The 17325-nt window shown below is 44.1% G+C and overlaps 1 protein-coding gene across 2 annotated transcripts in view; it reads left to right on the top strand.

The window, feature by feature from the left end:
• Positions 1–5280, top strand: part of LCLAT1 (lysocardiolipin acyltransferase 1) — a 98495-nt gene extending 93215 nt beyond the window's left edge. For both annotated transcript variants that reach the window (XM_083831250.1, XM_083831251.1), the window contains one exon: positions 1154–5280. In XM_083831250.1, coding sequence (XP_083687376.1) covers positions 1154–1662 — 509 coding nt within the window. In that variant the 3' untranslated portion in view covers positions 1663–5280. The remainder of the gene's footprint in view (positions 1–1153) is intronic.
• Positions 5281–17325: the final 12045 nt, after the last annotated feature.

Genomic DNA, 17325 nt, shown 5'->3' with positions numbered 1-17325 from the left:
AATTCTATTTTGCACTGAGACAGCCAGCAAAATAGAAACAGCAAGACAAGATAAATTACTGCTGGCAGAACTTAACTGCTCTGTAATGTCCAGTGCACCTATTTTTAGATCAGTTTTACACTGGCAGAATTTTCTATATACAATCCAAAAAGAATGTCTGGTCAAAGGCTGAGGGCAAAAAGGGTATGTAGAAAGAGCATCCATGTAAAAACGGTTAGTACAAAGACGTGATTGTAAAACCTACTTTGGCAATAATGCTCTGCTCCCAGGACTGTTGGCTTGATCAGGCGCAGTAATGAAGAACTGAGTTTTTTCATCAGCATTCCCTTGAATTTCTAATCTACAATTGCTTTTTACATGGTTCAATATAGTCTGGCGAAATAGCTAACAATATGAGGTTTACGTAAAGCTCAGCTTTTCCACCATTTATACCACACTTTGTGTTTGCCAGATCTGGAATGCAGTAGGCAACAGCTCACCCTGTCAGAGTACTGGGTTGTCAAATTGTAAAAAATTGTGTTAACTGGAGTACCCCGCCAAACTGGCTGAGCTGTAGACAGAGAGCTTCCTCAGCCTTTGTAAGGAACCCTAGATTAAATGAACTCCTGTTGTTTACATTGGGTATGCTTCAGGTATATTTTCTTAAATCATCGATAAATTAGGACTGTGTGCTGCTTGCTCTAAATCAAATTTAAAACTCATTCTTTTGCAACGTTCACGGGAACATACATTGTTATTTATATTTGATTAGTTAAAGGTAATTTCAGTTTGCAGCACAGGTATGAGTGTTTTGGAAAATTGTAACAGATTTGTCCTGCATGCTCTGTTCTTTTTCCAAGATCAGATGTGCATCTCCTCTCCTTCGAATTTGATTTTATCCTCTTACTCACTGTGTTGTAGTTCTACATTAGTTTGTACAAATTGGTATAATTTTGTTCCAAAAAGTTTTTGCTGGGATTCAGAAGAGGTAATGGCTGGGAAACCTGTGACCTCTCAGCCTTCAAATTCCAGAAGATAAAAAAAACTGTGTAGCTAATGTATCTTTGGGATTTCTGCCACCATTTTGACAGTTTTTCAATCGTGCCTTGAAGTGATGAGTGTTTTGGTTGCTGTATTACGTGTATTGATCTTTTACCCCAAATCTTTCTTCTAGGTAACAATCTCGATGCTATCCATGACATAACCGTGGCATACCCCCAAAACATTCCTCAGACGGAGAAGCACCTTTTGAATGGAAACTTCCCCAAGGAGATTCACTTCCATGTCCAGAGATACCCCATAGAGACAGTGCCCACTTCTAAGGAGGAGTTACAGCTTTGGTGCCAGAAGCGTTGGGAAGAAAAAGAGGAGAGACTCCGACACTTCTATGAAGGTGGAAAGTGCTTTGACAAAACAAGGCAAAGCATTATTCCACCATGTAAATCAGAACTCAGGGTCTTTGCAGTTAAGTGCATCTCGCTTCTGTACTGGACGGTGTTCCCACTGGGTATGTTGGCACTGCTGTACCTGTACCGCTTTGCACGATGGTACTTTGTGGCCATGATAGTCTTTTTTGTTGTGCAGCAGAAAATATTTGGTGGGCTGGAACTAATTGAACTTGCTTGTCATCGATATTTTAAAAAGCAACAGAAATTTATCAACACAAAAATAAAAAACAACTAGCTCTTGGGTAGAGAAGGATGTAAAAAGGCTTGATTTTGAGACATCCTGCGAATTCTATGAACAGGGAAGAATTTTTGCATGAGAATTGTCTTTTACTATCACCATTGTCTGTTAGACATTTGCACTTAGTTCTGTGAAAAGAAAGAAAAACATTAGTTATTGCTACATGTGAAAATGATAGTTTTTATCTCAATATAATTTCAACATTGTTCTTGCAAGCAGCTAGCAACTGCATCCTGCTGTAATTAAGAAACACTTTGCTGGATTATTAAACAATCAAAAGGATGTTAATAACTGTGATATGCATTGAACTTTCATATACAAATCCGAACTGTCCAGCTAAGAAAGAGGTAGAATTTCTGTGTAATCACATTATTAGAAAGTGAGCACCAGATTTGAAAAGCTGTTAAGTTTACCGATGGTTCGATGGTAAGTACAAGTTGGAGGAGGAGATTTTGTTTCTTTTTTTTTTTGCTATTTCAAATATTCAAACTTACTACAAAATACTTTCACTGAAGCTTTTCCAAACACTACTGAACCTAGCACACTAGTCACCTGTTCTGGCTCAGTTGATCAGAAGTTTTTTTTAAGCCCTGCAGCGTTGTGTTTTAGTACAGAAAACAGTGCTGGCTCTGCCTCTGTTTAAGTCTTCACACTATTTAATAGACCTGTGCAAGAAGGTTTTGATTTCTTGTTGTTTTTTTCATACTGCTTTGGTTCCCTTCTTAGCTGTGAGAGGTTTGTTCCTACTGTAGTATACAGAGTTGCAGGATAGGGGAGCTGGGCTTTTTTGGTTGTTGATGTTGTTTTATTGGTGGTGTTTTTTTGTGTTTTTTTTGGTAGAGGTAAAAATAAGTGTCTGTCTCTGAGTAGCTGGCAAATGTTTTCTCAAAGAGGTCTCACTGTAGACATTATCTAATTGCAAATACTTTTTTTTTCTTTTTTTTTTTCCAGAGAAGCTAAGATATCTTTTCTTTGGAGTGTTTAGTTCTGTTTTCACATTGCTTCCTTAGACATTTCAATTGTCTAAACACTGGACAGTTGTCAAAATACTGGGCAGGAAGACTGTCTTTTCTGTGCATGCCAGCGAGACCTGCTGAAATGCATCTGATGCAACAGTTGTCTCCATATAGGTACTACAAGAGATGGGGTTCAGACTATCACAGCACATAGAAATTGAGTTACATCTTCCCTTTACACTATTTTCATTGATTGTCTGATTACATCATTCCTTTTCCATACTCACTTGCAATTTTACATTGTTTTTTTGGGCCCCAACTTTCCCTTCGTTTCATGACATTCAGAAAACCTGGAGGTTTAAAGTCTGACAGTGTATTTTGCAAGTGTACTTCTTGTTGTATGTAATAAGAGTAATGATCATGGTCACACACTAAAAGGCGCAAACATTGCCAGCACTTAGGAGACACTTCAGATTAGATTTCTTGTTCAGCCTCAAAAATGTTAGGCCACCTGGTCAAATGTATTGCTGCAAAACTTTCCTGACTTTTGAGTTAAACCCAAATGGCCTGGCTCTGTATGTTGAGTTGCATTGCTCCGAAATGTAAATGTGCAGAGTGCAAGGTGTATCTTGTACTGTGCTGCGCATCTCAAGCACTGGGGTAGTACTGTGGCACATCTGTTTTCTTCTACATTACAACACTTAACATGTTTTTTAATATGTTTGTATCAAAGGCCATTTTTGTAATGAATCACCAGCCTCTATTCAACTGTCCCTTGCAAGGCGACAAGTATTTTTTAATCCGTGCTAATAATAACTGTTTATTATGCAGAAAGTACTTGAAGCTATCTGTTTTACTCTAATTTTTTAACCCTTTTTTTCTTAAAAAAATAAATAGAAGTAGATTTATATTTAGGATTATATTTCTTAATGATTTTTTCATATTTATATTTGAGTACCTAAAAACTTAATAACTGGTGTTTTGTTGCAGTTCTTGTGCAGTATGATGACATTTGTTAATGTAATCCTGTGATATCAAAGACATTTAGGCAACAGCTTAAATCTGCATAGCTTGTGGGTTTTTTTTTGCTTTGTGCTGTGCTTTCGTGCAGTTCTCTACATGTCCAGGTACTGTCATTGCAAGAGAAAACTATAAACATCGTTTATAGTTAATGCGGAGGAGACCTAAAAGACTTTTAGTTTGTCCTGAGCTGCGGTTGTGCTTTCACACCGTACGTAAACATGGCCAGACTACTCCAACAGCCTAAGTATAGTCTTCGGGAATCATTTCAGAGGGTAGGTTACATGATGGTGACATAAATACCAATTACACCTTTTTCAGTCATTCAGAGAACTTTGTGATGTCATAAAATGATTCTGTGAAATCTCTGTGAAAATGTATGAGAAACATCAGTGTGAGTCTTAGTCATAGAGCTGAAAGACTTCCTGTATATTTTTATGTGTTTGATTAGAGTTGTACTCTGAAAATGAAATAAAATAAATGAAATAAAATCCCTTAAAAGGGATTTTCTGTCCAGCCAGAGCCAAATATGTAACCTACTGTAATGTGGTAAACATCCTACAATTCTGCAATTCAGATTGAACAGAAATAACTTCTTGTGAGCTGTAAATGCCACATCTGCACTGCCTGACTCCATAAAGCAGGGTAGCACATGAGAAATGAAGAATCCTCTTCTTGCAAGGAAGGGTGTTGACTTAGAGACAGATGTAAATTTCCATATTATGTGCATCATTTTTCAATTTAATTAGAAATGCAAGACAAAAAAATGTTTAAAAAGTGATTGAAGAGCTGTGAGAGATCTTTCTGTGAATTTTTTTTCCTCTTTGGTCAAAATGTAGCTTGTACTCAAAAGGTTTTAATATGCAGATTTTGCGGACAATATCTTGTTCTTATTCAGCCTGTTTCCTTATTTGAACTACACTTACTAGGACGTGCTGGGTAAGTTACTTTAAAGTGTTTTCAATGCTGTTAGATTAAAGGTGCTAATACACCAGGAATCAAACACACCTATCTTTTGTGGACCGCATTTTGCCACCAAGATTTGTCTTACTTATTAGCATGGTTTGTCATGGCTTGCTTATGTCCTCTTGTAGTCCCAGCAGCCACACTGTTCAACAGTGACTACTCCTGCTACAGCACCTCCATCTCTGCTAGGTCTTCCTTATGTTATTTGAGAGAAATGGCATGGTTTTCTTGCTTTTGAAGATACTCTTTGTTTGTTCAGTCGAATGTTTCCTCTTCAGCACTGTGGGTTTCTTTCTCTTTTCTCAGAACTGAAAGATTACAATCCTGTCCTGTGTCTGTGTCCTTAAACTCATCTGGGTAACAGAACATCAGACCAAGACATTTCTCTTATGTTCAATGCTGCAAGGCCCCAGGCTGCTCTGTGAGTTCTTGTCATGATCGTACAAAATGTGGTTCCTAGTTTTGTGCGTTGAATCAATCTCCGTTGTTTAAAAAAGATCAGTGTTTTTATAACTTGATTTTATATGAACGTTGTAGGAATGAAAACACCAGGACACTACAAACCTACAGAAAAACTTAGTTTTCAAAGTTCAGTGATTATATTAGGATATTTTAACCATGTGTCAATTACTCTACAGCTGCAATAAAGACCTGAAGCATTGCATGGGTTTAATTTTACTGTTTTCATTTCAGTGTGTGACATAAGCTGTACACATCCATAAGGAACAAACCTTGCCTTCACTCAGATGGGTGTCCCCCTTCACTTCACTTGGGCAGACTGGTGTCCCTTCAGGTACTTGACTGATGGTTTGTAGCTGTTGTGTCTGTTGAGGTGACACATTTCCCTGCTGTTCATAACAAGTTGGAAAGAGACAATTATACACTCTCTTCTAGCCTGTTCCTGTAAAGCAATGTGGAAACCTTTGTGCATGCAGGAAGTATAGCTCAACATTAGCCTTGTTTTGCTTCTTAGCCAGTATTGCTCAAGAATTAGCTGTGGCTTGAAAAGGAATGCTAGGTGTCAATATGGAGATCATTCTTCAGCTTTAGATATATCCTTTTATTACCACTGTAATTACTGGCACAAACAATGGTCTGTAGCAAGGTTTACTTCCTTATAGGACCTGTTTTTAATATAACTTTGTGGGCTCATTGATTTCTCGCTCCGTTGTCTGGAAACTAGTTTGGTGTGGAAGGGTGAGAGCTGTGTTTCTTGGGAGCTGCTGAGGTACTTGTCACTGAGTTAGGTCTGCAAGGTTACAGCAAGTGAGGTCTGCCTCTTCACGTGGTGTGAAGCTTACAAGGCAGTCTCTCGGCTTTGTGCTGCTAATGACAGAAAGTGCTATGTAAGTGAGAGAGCACGTAAATAGGGATTAATGAGAAGGGAGCCTGTGGTTTTATTATCCATTGGATATGAGCACTGGGGATGAGCAGGAGAGGTTGCATTAGCCGCTTCCTGCTGAGTCTTCACAAAAGAAAAATCCTTACCAAGCCTTTTGCATCATTTAGGGCTCAGAGGGGGAGGAGGGAGCGAGACGAGGAGCAGCAGGGCTCAGCATTCTCCCACTGCAGGCTCTGGCAGACCCTGGACCTGTGGTCCTGTAGATGGAGCACAAATTTCCACTGGCAGGGGGACACCACAGTACTCTGCCGAGCCTCTTCGAGGGTCAGAGGGACTCCAGCTCCACAAGACCAGCGTGCCTTTCTGTTCTATCAAACTTGTCCTTTTTTCTCAGCCTGGTGGCAGACCATGGCCTGTCAGGAGATGGTTGGTCCAGGAGCAAAAGCAGAGCTGTTTGTTTAGTTACGGGACCATCCCTCATCCCCCTTCTGGGATGTGAAGCTGCCAGCAAGGGATGCAGGCAACCAGAAGAGATCAGATCATTGACTGTTAGGTAAAGATAGGGATAAAGGTTAAATATTTCATCTTTAATTAGCTTCATTATTCTAAGCCGTTGCCTAAAAGCTATTAAAGTTATAACAGGACGTTCTGTGTGCTTGCACAGTAGGAACAACAAATACAAGTGGAGCAGTTCCTGTCATAAATATCCCTCGAGCCACCTCAATAGACCTCTGTGCTATCAGTATGCCGCTCACGGCCAGCCTGGCTGAGTAATGCTGAACAAATGGTGTGCAGTGAGTGCATGTAATGGAAACAGCTCCTCCACTTCCTAAATAGTATGTGCAGGCATGACTTTCTGTCCCCCCGAGGCTTTCATTGGTTTATGCCTAGCAGATTCCTGAACACTTCTCAAGGAGCAATGTCAGGACAAACCCACAAATGTGAGGCAGACCTTCCCCGGTCCTCTTCAGGGGGCTCTTGCTGCACACGCCACAAGGACCCAGAGGCCACAGGTTAAAAATCACTGTGCAAAAACATCACCTAGCATTTGTTATGTCTATTAATTATGTCTTTCATACTGTATTATTAATGCTTTATTTAGTGATTATTCTGCATTTTGCCACTCACAGATGGCAGTAACGTCAGAGTCCTAAAGTTATCAGACATGAATCTTGTAAGATCACAGCCCAGCTCCATTTAAGCCTTGCTGTTACCAAGTTCCTGAACATTTTAGGCTTTCTGTATTGATACAACATGCAGTTAGATGCTCCCATTGCTCTAATAACAAAACCAGGCACCTTTTCTTAACAAAACCACGTTCCTTTTCCAGTGGTAAACCTGGGTGTGAAGTTCTTTTCTTCCTCCTGACTGGCCAAATGCTCTGATATACAATTAAGAAACAAATTCAGGTTTTAGCTAGGCCTCTCAAAATCCCAGCTGGTCTTATTTGTATTCACTCCCTGATCATTATTGCTAAAAGCCTTCATACAGGCAACAGAGATCTCAGATGTCAGCAGTGAGAAAGGGCATGACAAACAACACTCGAGCACCAAAGCTTCCTAACCTTTCTGCTTCTTACCCACTAATTGCAGCTGACTCCCAATTTCAGGTGTATTTTAAAATCTAACTAAAACTAGCCAATACAAATGCGTGGAGCCAGTCAGAGATGCTGGAGACCTTCAGCTTTCAGAATCCAGGAAGCCCTGAAGAGGAAGGGAAGACGTTCTGCATCCCTGGCTCCCATGGGAGCTGCTCCATCACCAGCTTTGCTCGTCTTGGCAGCAGCATGGATAGGTTGTGCCAAATCTGGAGTCCTGCCAGGGCCACTGAACCTCCCTGAGTAATTGATTAAGGCCATGTAGAAGGAAGCCAGCGAGAACAGAAGACGGCTAAAATAAAACAAATAGCAAGGCAGCCATTCATACCCTTGGCAGAGGCGTCTCAGTTCCTGGTGGCCTGTGTGTGCACAGCAAGGACAGACAATGCCTATTAGAGCAATTTATCTAATTGAAGTGGTCTGTATTTATCAGAAGTGCATTGAGTGCACGGTTTGAGCGTTGGATGCCCAGCATTTTGGAGAACATCAGCTCTACTAATGAATCAGCAGGGAGAAGAACCTAAAAATATGACTGGGTTCTAGGAGGATGTGTCCTGGAGCTTAGAGGGACAAGTTCAGGCAGCACAAATGGGCCGTCCTGGCACTGGCTTTGGCTGGGATGTTAGCTCAGATGCTCATCACCTCTGAGGAACCAGGACCCATGCTGCAGCAAAATCTCAGCTTGACAAGGATGTTGCATGTACCCCACCAGGGGACACTTCACCCAGTGACAGGTGCCATCTGATACATAAATTAACATTTCCCCCCTAGCCTTCAGAAAAGGTTTACACCAGGCTCTGTAATTGAACAAAGGTTTAGCACATGAGTTCATTAAATTTTTCCAGGCATCACTAATTAAATTGAATCTACTGGGATGAGTGGTCTGTCTCCTCTCACCCACAGCTGCTGCAACCACTTGTGCTCCAGTGGTGCCTTGCTGCTTCTTGAATGCTGCCCATGAAAGGTCCATCTCTGTGCGTGGCCCTGCCCTGCTGACCTGCTGTGGGTTATCGCTAGTTGGTTCCTATTTCAGCAGTTAACTCAGGTGGCAAAGTGCTGGTCTGTAGGTCCCTCATTGTCCTCCTGTCCATGCCTGGTGGGGAGACTGAATAAAGTATGTTGGATACTGCAGGAAGATGCAGAATTTAAATGAATTCCTCTTCCTTCTCAGTAGCAAAAACGTTTCTCTGCTAAGAACCCCTGATTAATTGATCCTGCAATTGACAAATCAAGGATGGGAATTCATAAAATCCAATTGAAATGGAGGAAAACAGCAATTATGCACCATCTGATGCAGTCAGCGATGTCACAGGAAGAAATGACTGCAGAAAAATAGAGTCTTGTGCTGGAGGAGCCTTCATTAAGATGTGGTGAGGGTATTATTAAGTAAAAGAACATTGATTTTGTTTGAAGGATTTGGCCATCCATATTAAATGTAATCTTGGTAATGTAATCTCAGTAGTTGCTTTAATTGTCAGATTTACTTGGCAACATCTGCTTGCTGCGGTTGCTGCTGGAAAATGAAAATGAAAAATTCATTCTCTATCACCCATTGGACTCCATTATCAACTGGATAGGCCTTGCCTATATAGGGAGAAATTAGCAAATGAGTTTACTATAGGGTATATCATAGAATCATAGAATCATTAAGGTTGGAAAAGACCTCCAAGATCATCTGGTCCAACCATGCCCCTACCACCAATATTACCCACTAAGCTATGTCCCTAAGTACCACATCCAACTTTTATTAAATACCCCCAGGGGCGGTGACACCCTTCTGTGCAGCCATTTGTGTGTGCATGTGTGTGTGTGTGCATTTGCAGCAAACTTCAACTGGACTAGCCAGCGAGTAGGCGACCTATGAAGTAAGTAAGAGGTCCAGGGATCTGGGCAGGAGTGCTGAGTGGACAGAGAGGCTGCACCAGTACTTGAGGGATCCACTGGGGGTGCTGGATGGCCAGAGGGGCCATGGCAGCACTTGTGGGATCCAGGCAGGAGTGCTGAGCAGACAGGTCATGCCAGGGACTCGAAGGATCCATGAATGTGTGTGTGCCTGTGAATTTAGAGAGTCTCGTGTATGTGCCTTCACTAGTGAACTTCTATCTTTACCAGCCGGAGAGGAGGAAGGGGTCTCAGCTGTCTTTCTGTGTTTTATATGAGTAGTGTTGAAGGCAGTGCTGGGCTGGGGCAGCCTCTGTGACCAGATGTGTTCATGTCCTATTTCTTTCTGTGTCTCTGGAATAGGCGCTCAGCTTTGCCACCAGCTGAATTTGCAGAGGGGAAAGCAGCAGCTGCATTCCCCAGCCTGCACAGACATCCTGGGTCCCCTGGCACAGAAACAGTCCAGGGCCAGAGTGACTGCAGGAGGCAGCCGCACTTGCATCACTTTTTACCTTACTTAATGTGGAGGGTTTGGACAGTTATTCCTAAGCCCACCTCAACCAGCATGTGCGGGGAAATTGTCACTGGAGAGTACATTTGTTGCATATCTCAGCTAACAGGGCACAGCAAAAGGCACTGAAGCAATTTCCTTGTGGATCAGAAGTGTCTGCACACAGCTGAAGATACCGAGGCACTTGACTGTAATGGAGTCAATTTTATCCTTCAGAGTGCAGCATATAAACCTTTTTATAGGCATGCACCAACAGAGCTATTCTTTTCCCCTTGCCAGCTGTTCCAAGACATTTCTGTGGCTCCCTCTCCAAGCCTTTGCCTGCTCTCCTATAACTACTGCACAGCATGGGTTTAATCTCCTGTTTGAGCACTTGGGAGCTCGGTGGCAAAGAAATAGAAAACTACTGCTCCGTTACCATTAGGGGTAAATGGAGATAAATCCAGTTGGAGGCCAACGACTAGTGGTGTCCTCCAGGGCTCAGTACAGGGGCCAGTTCTCTTCAGTATCATAGAATTATAGAATCATAGGGGTGCCATGTTCTTCATCTCGCAGCCCTGGTTTGTCAGCGCCGTGGTGAGCCTCAGAGCTCTCCCAGCCCTCCTCATATCAATGCAGATGCCCAGAAGAGGGGGAGTTTTAATAGGAATGAGTTTAATGGATTGAACAGGGGTAGGAAGAGTCAGTGATGGGGAGGCCTCCCCGTTTCCTCGCAGCTTCTGTCCCTCGCAGCACAGGCAGCAGATGATGTTTTCCACCGGACACCCGCTTTCCTGGTGCCCAACCCTGAGTCTCGAGGGCGGTGCTGAACGTGGAGCGCGGCGCGCTGCTCTTCGGGGACTGATGGCAGTGCCTGGGGCTCTGCCAGCGACCCTGCAGGCAAGCCCCAGTGGTGGCGCAGCTTCTTCTCTCGGACGTGCATCTCCAGGGCCTCCCGCACATCCTCATGCAGGAACAGGGCCTCCGCAGAAGAGAAGTAGGAGGGGGCAGGACGGGAGGGCAGCAGCGTGGGAGCCGTGCGGCGTGCCATCCTGTACGTGTACCTCCTGTGGGACTGCTGCACCATGGTGGGGAGAGCTCCCAGCTTGGTCTCTAGGGACTTCCTCAGGGTGTGCATCCGCAGGAGCTTCCAGAAGCCCAGTCCTTGCTCCAGCCTTGCCACGGGACGAGGATCCGCACCAGCGGGCAGGCTGCCATCCTTGTGAGCCGCATCAGAGCCTGTGGTGGGGGGCAAGCCGGCCTCGTGGCGCACAGGAGCCACGTTGACGAGCTCCTCGGCCTGTCTGAGAGGCCCAGCATCGCGGGGAAGTGTGGCTGCCCCCTGGGTGTTCAGCGCTGTATGCTGGGGAAAGAGGCTCCTCTGCTTTCTCTTCCGCAGCACTGGCTGCCACCAGGACCTGAGGGATGTTCCCTCGGCTGGGCGGAATGAGCTGGCCGTGGCCCTGTGCCGGCAGGAGTCGCTGGAGTCCCGAGAGGAGGAGGAGTACGGACAGCAGGAGGGTCTTGCCTGCCTGGCAAGGAGCCGCTGCTGCCTCTCCCTGACAGCCTGGCTGCAGCGCCCGCAGTCCTGATCGTAGCAGAGCAGCGTGCCCATGGGTCTGCTGCCCACCCAGAGCAGGCTGCTCCTGCAGCCGTGCGGCGCCTCAGCATCTGCAAGAGAGGGGGGACGCGGAGCGCCGTGAGCAAGTGTCTGCGGGGACGGGCCCTGCGCCTGGGCCAGGTGGGCAGCTGGCCTCTGGAGGTGGGGCCCGGCTGCCCCAGAGACAAGCGTCTGTGCCATGCTCTGGAGAAGCCTCTCCGTGCGACACTGGCCTCGGTGGCTGCTGTCACCGGGGGATAAGGGCAGGAGTGAGACTGTGAGGTCGCTGCCAGCTCTGTGACACCACCGAGCGCATCAGAGAGCCCAGGCGGAGGTCCTGCACTTGGGGCACAGTCCTGCACTGGGATGCTGAGGACGCTAAAAGCCTCATAGAGGTTCAAGGGAAGAGTGGACACATTGATATAAGAAAGCTCTTTGGGAAGCTTCTTAATACACAGTCAACATCTGACAGTTCCTCAGTACCTCATTGCTGGAGGAGGGTAGAATTTGTGGGCAAGAATACTCACACTTTTGGTCTAATTTTATTCTCTTCCTAATAGCCACTAAGAGCTAACCTTGAAACAAGAGGGACTTTAACCCACATCTCTGCATTTGCAGTAACCATGGATAAGGAACATCAGCATCATTCCCTTTAGGAGGGAAAAAAAGGAAAAAGAAAAAAAAGTTTCGTGTTTGTTGTGTGAGTCTAGTAGTTTTGAAAAGCCACAGAGCACAGAGGGAAAATATACATGGAAAGCAAAATACAAAAGCTTTTGTGTGATGCCAGTAATTTTTCTTTCATTCTCTGATAAATGAGCTGTGGACTATGAGGTGTGAGGATTTGCTCTTTCAAATGGCTGAGTCAAATTCCAGCTAAATTGCGAAGAGCTGTGCAGAAACATGAAGGACATGTAATGATAATAGTTTGTCATTCCTCCCTCAGACTGGATGGATGTAGAAAGCAGGAAGAATCAAAAAAAAATGCATTAGGATTCAGATAGGATTTTGATAGCAGTTATTAAATTAAATTTACAGGTTATTTTTAAACCCATACCCAGGGTGCTGCTCCAAGCATGAACAGCCTGGCAAATGACCTGAATTTTTGCATTTTCTTAATATTGTTCCTATGGATGTGTTTACCATATATGCAGGCAGAGCAACCTTAGGAAAACAAAAACAAAACAAAACAGAAAACAAAAAAAGGAAAAAAAAAAAAAAAGGAAAAGGCAAAAGAATTATAAACATTCTGCTGGGTACATTGGCAAAATGCATACCAACAGAGCAACAGCGAGAATTTGTATTTCCCTGCTGGCATGCCTTGCTCTAGAAGAGTAACAGGGAGCAGGAACAGGATTCAGAGTAACCCATGCACTGGTTTGTCCCTCAGTACTTCAGCTGTTCAACTCTGAATGCAACCCTGAAGGAGATGATACTGAGTATTTGAAGGAGGAAACAAGGCTGATGCGTAAACTTGGCTCTGAAGGCTCTGTAATGACTCCTGTAGACCATGCAGAGCTGGGTCCTCCACCAGGATCATGCCCTGACAGTCTGTGCAAGCATCCACACAGTAAGATGTTTGCTGGAGGGAGAACAGTATCCCACATCCTTTAGTTATGGACACTTCTAGAAAGATAGGACAAAAGAGGTTGTTTATGGGTGCTGTTTTGCTTTCTTGGGCACCTTCCTATGTTTTTGGAAGGTCATCGCCAGAACACGGTAATAATCTGAATACAGGCTTTTAAGGGATTTTTATACCATTTGATACCTCTTTGTAGTTAATGATGCCTCATTATTAAAATCAATGTGTGCTGTCTTTGTGAACAATTTCTTTCAGCTGCAGTTTCTGGGCCATGTGGCCCAGTAGCTCCAGAGACTTTTCACCGATGGCAGTGCTGCCAGTCTGTAGCACGCCTGCTCCTGCTGATGTACATCCCTCACTCATGGCTGGGTCCACATCCAGTCCTCAAAGCCAGTAGGCTGCTCGGAACCAGCTCCTGGCCTGGCTTCTTAAGGGATTTCTGGAAAAACTCAGGCAAACGTCACACTTGAATTCATAGGAAGTGTCTTGCATGGCTGGTGTCTGTTCTTGCAGATGATACTTCTCACAAATGATCCTTTCCTTTCCTTGCCTTGCCTTCCTTCCCTTTCCTAAATGAGCAGTATTTCATATAGCAAAAGGCAGGTTTGGAGGAGGATATTAAAGACGGCCATTGGCTGCAGTGACTGTTTTCCATGGGGGGCAGTGTGACTGCTGGAGATTTTGTTTACTAGGATTCCTGTCTTGAGTGCTGCAATACAGTGGTTGTTTGGGGGTTTTGCTGGCCACTTGCAGCTGGCTCAGGGATTTGTCTTTATTATTACTGATACTGCTAATCACGAGCATCACAATTTAGTATGAACAATCCTGCTGCTGTGAGAGCCTGTAAAGCGACGTGTGCTGCTACTGACATGCAAACAGCTCCCTGTCTTCCCAGCCTTTGTATTTACCCTTTCTTGCAAACGTCTGCTGGATGCTGCCTTTCCCTTCAAGCAGTAAGGGGCACTGCCACCTTACATGAAACGGGTGGCATGATAATATTGTTTGATGCCATATTTTTCTGTCGTGGCGTGTGCACACTTGACTACATTGCTGCACTCCTGGAGCTGTGCGCTGAATGATGATGGAGTGCCGCTGACAGCGTCGCCTGGCAGCCCGATGCAGGTTGATGTGAGATGTGTGCTTGCTTCCTCTGCTGGCTGCTCTTCTCTGATGTCTGTAAGATTTGGAGTTGTTTTAGTTTATTTTCTTTCACGTTGTGACAGGAGAATGTTTGTGTGTGTGTGTGTGTGCACAGAGGAGTAGGGATAGAGATGATCTCCTCCAAGTGCCCTCATTCTAGATGATATCTTGCCTTGGGGCACTAATATACACAGCTTGTTTTTAGAGGCTTGATAGTATTCAATCTTGTTTTTATTGTAATTACTTTGTGTAATATAGACTTATGGAGACAATAAGATACTTGTGATTTTTGTCTCAAGCTGTCCCTCTTGATCTTGCTTTATTTTTGTACGTTATCCCTAGGCATGGGGCAGGTCTGCTTTTCAAAGCATCAAACTCCAGAGCTACAGTGAAAGCTGCAGGTCTGATTTTTGTGCAGAGCAGATATGTGCGGAGCTGGCTGAATTAGCTGTTTCATGGGGCATCTGCAGTAGAGCAAGACTACTAAATCCTTGTTTACAATCACATTGGGTTTTTGTACCCAGCATGAAACAATAAAAGTCTGCAATGTCCTTCTTGCTTAAGGATGTGTTTCTTTATGCTGAAGTGGAAAGTCTTTGGTGTGATGGCAGTGACTTTGGTCTCCATTTTGATGACCACAATCTCAGAGCGTGTCCGCTGCACATTTCAGTTCACTGGCAGTGAGGATGGAGGTGAGATGCTAGAAGCAGTTGGTAAGAAGCTCACCTTACCTCAGTCTTCTCAGTATCTTGCTTTTGAAATTCTGGCCTTCAGGCTCAGGAAGAAAATTAACACTTTAACAGCTTGTGAAGACATTCACTATGGACAGACATGGAAAACACTCATTCAATTAGAGCAAAACACTAGGCCTTTCAGACAGCTCTGTTCACCTTGGTCTGCTGTAGGCTCATGGAGACAGCTTCCATAAGACACAGTGCACGTTGGGACGTGCTTGGAGGGGGTGGCCTGAAGCCCTAGTGCAGTCAGTGTGTGTGAAATTTAGACAAAATGGGGCACCACATGGAAAAAGCAAAGCTTCCCAGACTTGTTCATTAATGTGTCCCAGTAAGGGTGAGCAGGACAATCCTAGACTGACATGGGGAGTTGTTTCTGTGACCTCTCTTCTAAAGTTCTTCAGCGCAGATCAGCTGGAACATCATCTGGGAGCAAAGAACATTTCAGAGTAGAAGATTCTGAATTAAAGCTGGTGAATTAAAGTTGTTCAGCAAGTCATTGTAGGACCATAGTTGTACCTTTGGGTTTTCCATGTAGATCAATGGAAGATGATGAAACACTTCTGGTAATGGTATGCATAGCCCAGTGAGAGAAGCAACAGGCTACAAGACATATGGGATGAGAAGACTGGGTGCTTAGGGAATTACAGACCCATCTGTGCCATCATTAATGAGCAGGCATGGTCCTAACTGGTTTGGGAGAGGAAGAAGACCTATACGTTGGTGCAGCAGTTAGCATGGGAACCTACTGGTGTCCATCAAGAGGAAAAAGTCCTTGTCCCAGCTAGAAAAATCCATGCACGTCCCAATAACTTCAAAATCTAAGAAGTGCTGATCACAATAAATACTTATGTGAATAAAAGAATTGCTCAGGTTTCATCAATACAGTACCGCCAACTCTGTAATGCGGTGTTTTAAAGGAGTCAGAACACATTTGTGTGCTGCGTTTCCCATTGTCAGTCCCAAGAGATACAGACAAAGAAATCTGAAAGGAGATTGATCTGAAGACTTTTATCATCCCAAAGATAGACTGAGTCACTGTATACATAATTTCTCGAACATAGGGGGTGTAATTTAGAGATAAATACAACTCCAAACAACTATTCCACGTAACTGATGGTAACAAAAAGATCTCTGTCACAGTCTGGCTTCAGGATTTTCAAACAAAACAATATGTTTTCTCAAAGAAAAAAAATACTTCAGCAAAATCTGTGGGAGGCTGAGCGCTCAAAACAAAACAAAAAAATCTTGTTGTCTCCTGACATATGCTTTGGAGAGGCTGTGGCAGCCTTTTAAAAAGCCTGTTCAGTGTCACACAGGTGACTGACTGGCTAGCACAGCTCTTCTTCCTCTTGCCTCACGCTCTTCACCCCTCCTGTGAATAGCCTATGAGCAGGGAGCATCTCCATTTCTTTCCTTCTTTAAAAATTTCTTCTATCTCCTTATGGATACTAACAGATCAAATTCATGATTTCCTTCCTGTCCTGCCCCATCCTGTTTGGCCATATCATTTCTTGGAGGAACACCACCTGCAGTGGTGCCTCAGCTCAGCTCGCAGGTCTGCCCCAGGCCCATGGACCAAGTGGGGGCATTTGGACTGCTCAGCATTTTCTCCCCAAAGCAATATTTTAGACTGAAAGCTGAGGTGCCAAGAAACATTATTTTTGCCAAAGAGGCAGCATTTCTGTAAGAAAGAATTTGCTCTAATGACTGGAAACAATGTGGTAGAGCACAGATTTGTTACCCATTATGAAGCTGCACCACTGCATATGGGCCCTTTGGTGGCACAGCTGGAGCTGCTCCCATCCTGTCCAAACCAGGGTGACATGCAAACCTGGGCAGTGGGAGCAAGGAAGGGCAGCAGACTTTGTAATGACGCTTGGGGAATTTTAATGAATGGTTAACATTTTTTTCATAAAAGCAAATATTTTGTAACTATTGCATTATTCTTATGCTTCGTAGACAAAAATCTTAGCTCTGTGCGGCAGGGTACCTGGGTGCACTGCACATCCCACAGTCTCGTCACCGCTGTCAGATCAGCGGAGCACTCAAAACTACACAGAGAAGGAAATACGACCTTGTTTACAACAACTCTTCTGCTGGCTTTTGTGTTCAGATGAATGGTTTATTCTCATCTGTCTAATTGCTTTGCTTTCCAGCCCATTCACAGAAAAGCTGGGAGCAGCATTGGTCCACTTCCCCACCAGGAGTGAAAACAACACTGGTGGATGACGTTTGCTGTTACTTTATAGGGAAGGCAATTGTTCCTTTTTTTCGTTTATCAAAGACTGAGCAATCTCTCTGTCTGAAGATTGATCTGTTTGCTTTAGTTTTGTCCCACTTGATTGATTTTCT

The sequence above is a fragment of the Anser anser genome, assembly GCF_964211835.1.
Source record: "Anser anser genome assembly, chromosome: 3".
In the NCBI taxonomy this organism is placed as follows: domain Eukaryota; kingdom Metazoa; phylum Chordata; class Aves; order Anseriformes; family Anatidae; genus Anser; species Anser anser.
This window is presented reverse-complemented; position numbering and strand designations above follow the sequence as displayed.